Source organism: Puntigrus tetrazona, chromosome 8 (genome assembly GCF_018831695.1).
Source record: "Puntigrus tetrazona isolate hp1 chromosome 8, ASM1883169v1, whole genome shotgun sequence".
Lineage (NCBI taxonomy): Eukaryota > Metazoa > Chordata > Actinopteri > Cypriniformes > Cyprinidae > Puntigrus > Puntigrus tetrazona.
The window spans coordinates 10,971,310-10,982,580 of record NC_056706.1 but is presented as its reverse complement, the minus strand read 5'-3'; the positions used below and the strand labels follow the sequence as shown (position 1 = coordinate 10,982,580).

The 11,271-nt window shown below is 36.1% G+C and overlaps 1 protein-coding gene across 1 annotated transcript in view; it reads left to right on the top strand.

The window, feature by feature from the left end:
* Window positions 1-9,276, top strand: part of cep104 (centrosomal protein 104) — a 17,431-nt gene extending 8,155 nt beyond the window's left edge. Inside the window, 11 exon segments of the mRNA XM_043246050.1 lie at window positions 18-191; window positions 1,504-1,680; window positions 3,536-3,736; window positions 3,860-3,955; window positions 4,143-4,203; window positions 5,132-5,210; window positions 5,490-5,598; window positions 5,717-5,855; window positions 6,881-6,948; window positions 8,610-8,700; window positions 8,956-9,276. Coding sequence (XP_043101985.1) covers window positions 18-191; window positions 1,504-1,680; window positions 3,536-3,736; window positions 3,860-3,955; window positions 4,143-4,203; window positions 5,132-5,210; window positions 5,490-5,598; window positions 5,717-5,855; window positions 6,881-6,948; window positions 8,610-8,700; window positions 8,956-9,116 — 1,356 coding nt within the window. The 3' untranslated portion in view covers window positions 9,117-9,276.
* The last annotated feature ends 1,995 nt before the right edge of the window (window positions 9,277-11,271 follow it).

Here is an 11,271-nt window from a genome sequence, read left to right as displayed (position 1 = left end):
TTTGTTTTGCATTTTAGGTGTTTCTTGCATCTCTGAATCTGCTTCGAATGATTCTGAGTGAGTTTATTCCTAACCATCAGCTAGGCAAATCTGAAATCAATCACTGTGTGGAACAGACTTGGAATAATCTGCTGTCCAGGACTGGAGAATCAACCCCGAGATTGAGAACACTCGCTATTACCTTCATACAGGTCAGTAGACTTTTGAAATACTTTAGCAGTATACACCTGCAATTCAGCTATTTGTGTCAACAGAAAAACATATCCAGTTGACTGGAAAAAAGTATTCTTTGCATGCTATGATGGTCTGACTTGATGAGAATCTTCATAGATGACTGGAGGTGAATGTCTAACTGTCTGAACGGCTTTGTGAAGTAAACTTCATTGTGGTTTTGAATAGAGATCTTATCTTTTACTGTAACCCTGCTGTGAGATTTCCTCATTTCAATCTGCCAAATTTTGTCTGATACAGTATAATTTCTTTAACAGACTGGACACCAAACACTTTTTTTAAAAAACTCATAAAGACCGTTTTTTGACTTCCCATCCATACTTATGCAAGCTTCTTCGTTCTTTTGCACTCCTAAAAGTTGATGAAATTGACTTTTATCAGGTAGAGCTTACCATTAAAAAAGTAATTTGTGGAAAACCCAAAAAAAAATATTCAGTTATATGTTTTGTTTTTTCTCAGTTTATTGTTCTCTAGAATGTAAAGTAGTCCACTATCACTAATTTAATAGTGCTTCTGACAACAATTTTAAGAAAGTAGGAAATTATTGCTCATAACTTTTCTATATTTCTGTGTATCATACTAGATAATGGTGCCTAGGTAATCTTTTACACATACATAAAAATATATACTGTATTTAAAAAGAATGTGAACCAGACAGATCAACTATTTTCAGATAATTATCATGTGAAAGAATGGCGGAAGTATTATTTTGTGACAGCCAGTATGTATGTTAAAGTTTTGTGGAAAATTGGTTGTTGATAGACAGGTTGTCTCTGTCAGCAACATGCGGGGAAATTTTCTACATATTTTTTGTACTATTAAAAACATTTATGACTCATGCTCCTGGTTGGTGGAAAAATTGGCCACACCTTTTTATGAATAATTTGATGATGTATTCTGATATCAGTGCCTTAGAGTATTATAAATCAACCTAATATTATGTTATTTTTCATGTTTACATTTTTTTTAAATCATAACCACTTATTATTGATTAAACTACTTAAAATATAATGTTACCACCTTCTACAAGAAATAACACATACAAGTCAGATGTTCAGTAGCTATCTGCTGCCCACTAAAAACTGTAGAGCAATGCTTGTAACCAAATGTGCAGCAACCTCCTGACCTCCAGCAATAAAACCATGGGAAAAAATTGCAATATATTTCTGAACGTGTAAATGAGTTAGAAAAACTTTGTATTTTGTAACCTGAATGCTGAATGCTCTTATGCTCTAAATCTGTATAACGCTTGCTTGCATGTTTTTTTGGCAGGAAATGGCTTTGTTTAAGGAGGTGAGAGCTCTGCAGATGGTTCCTGTGGAGCTTGTGAGGCCCATGCAGAGCACTGTACCCACTAGACTGGCTCTGAGCAGGCTGGAACTGTTGGAGAAGCTTCTAGAACAGCTGGGCACCAAGGACTCTGGCTTCACCCTCGACAACATCATGCGGGTACTGGCCCAACTTCAACTCTTTCTGAGATGATCTCACTGGGTGTCAACCCAATGGCTTTTTCCCCAGTCAAGCTGTAAGCTTGAAGTTTGAACAAGATTTTTAAGCTACTGCTTTAAAGTATTAGTTTACAAATATGGAAATGGATGGCTAGATTTATTGACCTCATGATATGTGATTGGTTACTTATTAGTCTGAGACCACACACACTGAGGTGCCAGCTGTGGTGGTGAAATTTAGCTGTTTGGTGGTTGTACAAACCCAAACTGTGCTTTAGCATCTTAGACCACACATATTTGATAGATGGGTTTTTAAGGCCAAAATATCACAAATTTAACCTTTCTGTTAGGATCTGAAGGTTAAGCACAGCTATCATTAAGATTCTTTAGGGCTTCATTAGACTGAAACAAAGTGGTCTTTGTATGGCAGAGCGGGTGTAGTCGACCCTACGTAATGTCTGGTACCATTCGTTTCTTAACAGGGCTGTCCTGACAGAAAGTTGCATATCCATGGCATAGTTTATGAAAATCATCCAAGCACATTCAAGTCTCATTCACTCTTTCTGTTCCAACAATTACTTGTACAAAGTGGCTAAGATGTTGAAATTACGGTTCTTCAGGGTCTTAGTTGAAGATGAGAGTTTGGCCTTTTATTTAGTTTTTCTATTGCTACCTGTGCAGTTTAAAGTATGTTTGCAATGCAAACTTGTGGCACTGCTGCAACAGAGACTTTGAAATTTCACAAGGATCTGCAAAGTGCACGTGGGGTTTCTCTCCGTGTTCCAGCTTGGCTTTGTTGTTTCAAAACAACAGCTCCTTCTGGTTTTGTGTGTTAGGATTTTTTTAAGGTTTAGGTCACCACACACCTAGGTAGCCTGAAGAGGAATGAGTAATCATTTTATATTTATGACTAACACAATATAACACAATAAAAACATGATAACATGATCATTTTTTAAAATAAAAAACAATTTATTTGTTTTTGCAAATAAACATTACAAATGAAATTACAAAATTGTAAAAAAAATAAATATCTACCTTTCATATTGCACTATGTTTTTGTATGAGCTAAATTTACTTGTAGAATATAAAATGATTTGATTTTACTTTACAATAATTATCAACTTCTATGTATTGGCCAGAATTTTCATGTGGTATTTATTGACTGGATATTAAAGTTAGCTGAAAAAAAACAGTATCATGTAGTAGTCGAATGGACCACTTGAGGACAATTTTTTCTTGATAGATGCTGGTTATAGTATGGTTGTTTTTTTAGGTAAAAGCAGTCTAGACTTTTTATAGATAAGTCATACAGGTTTGGAACAACTTTTTTTTGCGGTTATCACCAATGAATCAGCCCCCAAATAGCCTCTTAAATATTTATTACATCTTACTGTTAGTTTGGTCTTATTCGTTGGAGATCTCCAATGAAATGGTTGCTGTAGGTTACATGCAGGGATGGCTGCTAAATGCCTTATGCCTGCTGGTTTCCTGGGAGATGAGATGGGCTTTGGGGCACAGCAGAGAGGCGATTGGGTTTCCTGTAATTAAAATGAGAGATCCAGAGCCTGAGGGCAGATGAATGGGATCTGTGTATGGAGAACGTAAGAGAGAAAGTGAAGGGAAAATACTGTGTATATAATGCAAATGTTTTACAGTATGTAGGTAAAAATATTTTTAGCTATTATCAATTTTAAAAACAGTTCGCTTAATATTTTTAAGAAAGCCATGATACATTTTTTTTCAGGAATCCTTGTTAATAGAAGTATTAATTTCTTCTTGGTTATGTTTAAAATAATTAATATTATTAGTTAATATTAATTGCATAGATTTGTCTGTGATAAATGTTGTGTTAGTTTCTGGCAGGTGGATTGGAGCACAGCGCTGCCTCGGTGCGAGAACTTTCTGTGAGAGTCGTCCAGGCTATGTACCGTCTTCATGGAAAAGCAGTATTGAATTTTCTGCCACCCGATGACACCAGCACACGTAAAAATGTCCTCTACAAGAACCTTTTTGACTCACTCGCCGCGATAGATGGAAACGCCATCGACACGCAGGTAAAACCGGTCTGTAGAACTAAGTTTCATAATTGAAGCTCATGGAATGTTTGTGCGTGGGTTCAGAGAATGCTGGGCTACTGCATTCAGTTTAAAGTGTCGCTTTCTCCCCTATTACTCCAGAAGCCAAAAAAAGGAGCAGAAAAAGAAGATGGTGAGAAAGAAAAAGAGGAAATCAGAAGCTTGCAAGAGCAGCTTGCAGTACTGAAGGAGATCAGCGTAGGTTGTGTGGTCAGAGGTGGCCTAATGCTCTCTTGCTTCTTCATACATGGTGTTGACATTTTTGAACGTTCTTCTTCGTGACTGAATGACTGTAGAGTGGACATTGACATTTCATTGAGCCCGTCTGACCATCAAATGGGTGATGAATTTGTAAATGCATTAAAGGTGTAAATATGTGTTTTAGGAGAAAGGGAAGGAAAATACCAAAGTACCTGAGAAAAAAGCTGAGAAGTCAGTCAAATCAGGTGTGTAAACTGGTATATGTGTGTGCTGCCAGTGCTTTCTCATCAACAGTTTGTATGTATTTTACGAGTTGGCATATTTATATGAATTCGTATGATCTCGCTTGTACTATTTCCTGTGATTGGCGGTTAGGTTTAGAGGGAGGTCATATGTACAAATTAATGAGAACTGGGGAACTTGTAAATTATGCACAAGTAATCAAATATCTAACAAATCCATATGAATTTGACGCTATAAAATATGCACAAATTGCCAACGTTGGTGCTGGAGTCTTTGTGAACTCTCATTAAAGATCAGTTCCCGTATAATTGCAGCAAACAACTTTTGTTCCTCATGTTTTTGTTTAAACGCGTTACATTTTTTGAGTTTAAAGAATAGAAAGGATAAAAAAATCTTAGGGCTTCCAATCAAAATATTTGATGGCACCTTTTTTTTTTTTTAAACTAACCTTGCAGTAGTCACATGAATTTAAACTTACTGTAGACACACCTGCCATAGCTACATATCTTCATATCTGTCTTTTAGCTGGATTCATGTATGCCCTTCTTTGTATTCACGTTAGTCAAGTGATAAAAACAGTGAGAACCATAACAATTTTTCTTTATTCTTTTAAAGCATGCATTACTTTTCATTTCCTCAAATTACCATCTAATTTGACAGTAGTTCAACAAACTTCCCTGTTTATGTAGCTTTTATATGAATGACCCTCAGTTTCTGTTTGGTACCCGAGAGGCCAATTTAATAGCTTGAAAATCTATATTTAGCACTGTTCATTTTCAAATCACTTAAATGAAAACTGAAAAGGCTCATTCAAATATGAATAAATACTATATTATTATAAAAGTAATACCAAAGTAACGCCATTCCAAACCTCTGAAAAATTCAGTATGAACAGAATGTGATGGGTAATTACGTAACCCTTGTTTTCAGCAGGTGTTAAGAAGGTAAACCAGTCTGTTCCTGCCGATGCAAAAGGAAGCCAACCATCTGTAGCTAACTACTTAGACAAGTAAGGACAACTTCATGTCAGTTCTTCTCTCATTTTCTCAGCTGATAAGTTTGTTTCTGATTCAGTGCCAACTCTGCAAAGTCAAGTCTTGTGTAGCCGTTATAAATGCACTAATATTATCTCAGCAAGACATCTGGAAAGCGATAGCATAATGTGCGGTCCTAATGGGCTCTCGTTTAATGAGTTTCTTTTCATGCTGCTGGGAAAAAATCTTAATAGCATGTTAAATGAGAAATGAAAGACGGGATCAGAGTTGATGCTGGTGCTGTTTTTGTCTAGTCTGTGTATTTTCTGTGGAGAGAGAGATGAGTCGTTTACAGAGGATGGGCTCGACCTGCACTATTGGAAACATTGCCCGATGCTGCAGCGCTGTCTTCAGTGCAGACAGGTGCACACACACACACACACACACCCAAGCACATGTGCTGTCATAGTTCAAAATAATCCTAGTTTGGTAAACCCATTTCGGAAAGCGTGCTAAAGCAGGGTGTTTGTGCGTTCGCTAGGTGGTGGAGATTGCGAGCCTGACGGAGCACTTGCTGACTGAATGTGAGCGGAGGGCGGATTTCACCCAGTGTCCTCTCTGCTCCGAAGCGCTCACTCGACATAAGCTGACTGAGCATGCTCGAAGCGCAGCTTGCAATCGTGAGTTTTTGTGTGCTTGCACGGTATTTTCATTCCATGCACATCCAGAAACCACCCTCAGTGCTGTTACAAACGTGATAGCAAGGTGATTTGCTGTAATGGCCATATTGGTCCCACTTTATATTACCTAATCCATTTGTACTTGCATAGTAACTAAATGTGTGTCTGTATGTAACACAGTTAATTTAAATTAATATCTCTTTAATATAAAGCGTACTTCTTTATCAAAAAATGCTGTTACACATTTGTACTAACACATACCATTCAGTGAGTTGTTACAAATGTGTAGTTAAACAAACATCAGAGCTGTAGAACCTGTGTATCACTGTAGTTACATACTACATATACATCTAGTTACTATATAAGTACAAAGGTATTAGGGACGCAGTATAAAGTGGGACCCTTTTTTATAAATGTAAACACCAGCTTTGCTAGCTTGAATGCATGCCTGCCCAAGTACTGGCATACATCTTGGTTACTGGGCGCACCATATACTTGTTTATCAGTTCTTAACAGAAATGAAGGAGGTATTTCAGCTTTGCATATACAACTATGATTATATGTTACACGGTATGAGAAGAAGACTGAAAATATTCAAAGCATATATGTTCCCACATCATGTTAATGAGGGAATATTTTAGATGTCACCATATGGATTTTATTAGAAAACAGAACATTCCAGTCCAATAAATAGCATGAGAAGATTTTAACATTTGTATTATCTTTCAGTTGCCCAATAATATCACGGACCAGTAACTAGCAGGTTTTTCTGTTATTTTAACTTACATTTGGTGCTTGGCAAGTGTTCATGTCGGTCTTTTTGTGCCACTCTCATTCACCTAAAAATAGGAAAACAGCCAGCTCTATCATCAGATCGGTTTATACATGGGAAGTTCACACATTGTCACTACAGATTTATTGTTTTATTTCTGTAAGCAGAAAATTTGCTGCATTTTTTGTTGTTTGGGGGGAAAAACTAAAAACATGGTTACTTATTTTTCTGTTTTTTTTTTTTTTTTCTTTAGCACCAACTTCTGTAGAAAACTGCAATCATTGTCCTCTCTGCCATGAAAACTTTGCCTCAGGGGAAGAGGTGAGATCACACACAAACACACCCATAAGGTGCTCTTCTACATCATCAACTCATTTATTATCACCAACAACAAAATAACAAAAAACTAAACACTTGGTGCACAAATGCAGCCTGCCGGTACAACAGCTGTAAAATGATCGAAATTAATTTCAATTATTTATCCAACATAAATAACACGAAAAGTTCTTGTTATTTCTCTGTCGCACGTCATAGAGATGAGCTCATGACTGTGACTGACGCTGGAAAGGTGTTCGCTCAATAGTTAACAAATAATTTCTTTTACGTATTCAGTGTTTGACGTGTCTTCTGTGCCCAATGAATGATGTCTCATGTCCTGTACCACGCAAACTCATACATCGTCCAAATTGTAAACCTGTTTTTGTGAGGGTTACACTGTCCCTGAAATACAGCGTGAGCTTTGTTTTCAACACATTGCAATGAAAATATGGGCGATCTTGTTAAGATAGAGAGAACGTTTACCAATGTTATTTTAATATTTTTATATACTTTTATAGTACTTATTAATATTTTGAATTGGGTTTTATTTTTATATTTTACGTTTTGGAAGGTTTTAGTACTTTACTTTTACTGCTGTAATATTTCTTTTTAGCTTTATATTAGGAGCGTGCGCGATATGATGATGTTTGATCATGGGCGATTATAAATTAACGTCTCCATGAACTACTTTTGAAGAAATATTGTAGTATTTTCGGTTCTGGTGTCTCCATCTCAATGTACTGTACAAAACAACCAGTGCTAGGGGTAATGCTTTACAAGTAGTTATGTTAACATGTTAATAATGAATTTGCATTTCTTTCAGTCTGAGGCTTATTCAGTTCACTTCTGGTGTCAAATGGCCAAAAATGTAACTTTTTACATTAAAAACATACAAACAAGCCTAGGCCAGATGAGGAAGGAGTAACTCAAAAGTAACATAACACATTACTTTCAATAAAAGTAACAAAGTAATGGGATTAGTTACTAGTATCTCATTATTGTCATGCATATATGTAGTTATGTAAGTGTACCAAGACCGGCGGAAAATGAAAAGTTGTGATTTTCTAGGCCGATATGATCTATAGGAACAAGGTATACTCCCATTCCAGTGTAATAATCAAAAAAGATGGCAAATATTTATAATGACAAATATTTATATTTTAACCCACTTTTGTCTAAATATCTGCCATTCATTTTTATTTTATATTTTGTTACTTTGTAAGGCTCTTATTTTTACATCGGAAATTAGTTTAGATTTTGACAAATAATTAGAAAACATTAACATGAAATTACATTAAAATTAACATGGGGAAAAAATCAACTGGAAAAGAAACGTGATTTAAAAAAAAAAAGCAGATATTTGCAAATTGTTTTTAATGAATGATTTTTTTCTTTTGGTTTTTATTTTAATTTGTAATAACAATACTGGTTCTTGACTTGTAAGAGCTCCTTGGCTAAAATAACATTTGCAGAACTTTCGCTAGGTATGACGTAAGGAGTTTCTAATGTGTAAGAGCTGATTATTACTTATAAGGTTTAGGAATGTAAGAACACTTATCGAGACTCCATAGGTAGCACCGACGATGATAAGTGAATAACTTCAGTATTATGAGCACTGAAGTCTCTCATACAGCAGTGTAACAGTGCATGTCTTGCATGTGCAGGGCTGGAAGTCTCACCTCATGGGAATCGAGGGTTGTAAACAGAACTCACGGAGGAGAGCGGCACAACAGAGCAGACCCCCACACGCACAAGGTGATCATTCATCTCTCTGGCCTCAATGAGACCTTTACAACCCCACATTGCCCCATAAAGACCCTATAGATCCCAACTACCCCACACAGCTTTCACAGTGTACAGGACCCCATCTGCCAATCACAACCTCAAGCCTCTGAATGGACCGTTCAGTATTATTTTGAACGCTGTTTACTTTGTGCGACGCTATATAGTTCAGCCAATGCGTTTCTCATTAACATTAACTCCTGAGGTGTTGTGTGTTTGTGTCTATAGGTAAGGACGACAACAATCACATCCGAGTCCAAGCCTCGAGGTCTGGGCAGAGGCAGTCGCATCCCTGCTCCAGCTTCCAGGATCAACAGACGCACCAGAATTCTTCCAGGCAAGGCCTCCAGTCACCGACTACAACAGGCATAGCTACATGCTACCTCTAGTAGCTTTGCTAAAATAATCAAAAAAAACTCACACAAATCTACTTTATATCAGGTTTCAAATGATGCATTATTGCTGTACTGATTTAGAAATAAATCTAGACAGCATCATTATTGTCTTTGACACCTGATATAAAATGTACCTATTAATGAATGTAAAAGATCAAAATGTGCGTGAAATGAACAAAAATACTTGAACTGAAACACATTTATGACCAGATCACGCAGTCTGTATTTTGCTGTTTACCTTTTCAGGTGGATCACCTGGATTTTTTTGTAATCTATTTGAGAATTTTTATACTTGTTTGTTTAGTGTGTGTGTGTGCTGCGCGTGTGTGAGGTGTATGTGAATATTTTGTGATTGTAGCACTTTGACATTTAATGGTTTTAAAACATTGTTAGCATCATAGCCAAACATAAAATTTAGTCTTTGAAAAGAACGCAAACATTCTGTTCAAGAGATTTGAACCTTGTATCTGATTCAGATGCTTAAGTTTCCTGCACCACCCACCTTGCAAAATTTGGATAACAAAAAAAAAAAAAAAATGTTTCTTGGAAAGGGCAAGGGCTAATAGTAGTCATAGACCTGCCTTGGTGCTTCTCAGAAAATCGAGACCTGGAACAGAGATGTTGCCAATATGAGAGGCCACTGCTGAGAGAATAAAGAGCCATAAGGGATGATGATGCTCTTAGACTATTATTTCGTATGTTTGGTCTTTGCATTTGCTTCAGTATTAGAGAAACTCTCGGCACGTAAATGGTTTTGTCTAGTGCGTGATGTGTTAAATCGCTGGGTATCATCGGCATTAAACTGTGCTGTTCTGTTGGATTGTGCTTTAGTTCAGTTGTGCTTATAAAATCATTGAGACCGAAGAGAAGAAATAACATAAAGGCAGTTTGAGTCTGATCCTATGCCTGAAAATAAGCCATAATGTCCCATTTTAAAGTATTTGCACACAGAGAAGACTGAATATAGGTATGTCGTCATAGTTTTCCTATTATGTGAGACATGATAAGCAAGGGAATTTTCAAGGCACAACCCCAATAGGCATAATGCATTGTTAAGAGCTTCTACAGCTCAATTCTGAGGCATGCATTATATAACTGACATGAATCAACTCTTACTCACATGATTCACTGGTGTGGCATTACTGCGATGTCTAATTAATTATTACTATCATTATTAATTTAAATAAATCAGCCTAAACAATTATTTTAGAGTGCAGAGAGTGATCCAAAACTTAACTTTTCGCATCGATTCCTGACACATACCCAATAGTATTAATTTTTCAGTCAAAAGTATAACTGTATAGTATATAGATAATATATAGATGATAATGATATCATATATTGCTTTATTTTGTGGAGTAGAACTTTTTTGTGTTTGCTTTCATTTGGATTTATTTTAATTATAGTATAATTACGAAGTCATATCATAGTAACCTGGAGGAGGAGGTAGCTGGAAATGTTGCACTACTGTGTGCTGGCAGTTCTCAAGGCCACGATTGCAGGGCTTTTTTATAGGTACAGTCTTAGTCTGGCCACTTTCCATTTTCCTCAGGTGTACAATTAACAAAATATTTGTCTGTACAGAGTAAGTGTTTGCTCTAGACATTATGAAACAAGATTTTAAATATTTTTCTGATTGTAAATTGAATTGTCATGACACATTAATTCTGTGCCCATCATCTGTATGTGCATCGATATCAACAGAAGCTAATTTCTGCTTTAAAGCTGTTTTAATAAATGTATTTGGGTAAAGTCACATGCTTGTATTTCTTTTATCTGTGTACAAATACTTTTATATGAAAAAAAAAAAAAAAAAAAAAAAAAAAGATTTTATCTCTGTAAATGGTGTTTGTGTCACAATCGAAAAAACTAACCAAAACAACGCATTTTAAAAATTAAATGTTGATAGTGGTGTGTTTGCCAGGCTGTGTTTATCATAAAATGAAGTGATGCAGGTCAGTGTCATTCACCCTCATATTATTTTAAACGGGTATGACCTACTTTCTTACACGGAACACCAGAGAACATTTTAATTGAGTTAAAATTATGTTGCATGTGGACTAAAGATACATGGCAAAAGCACCAGGAGTGAAGAATGACTTAAATTTCAGACTGTTCCTTACAAAAAGCTATTGCATGATACAGAGTG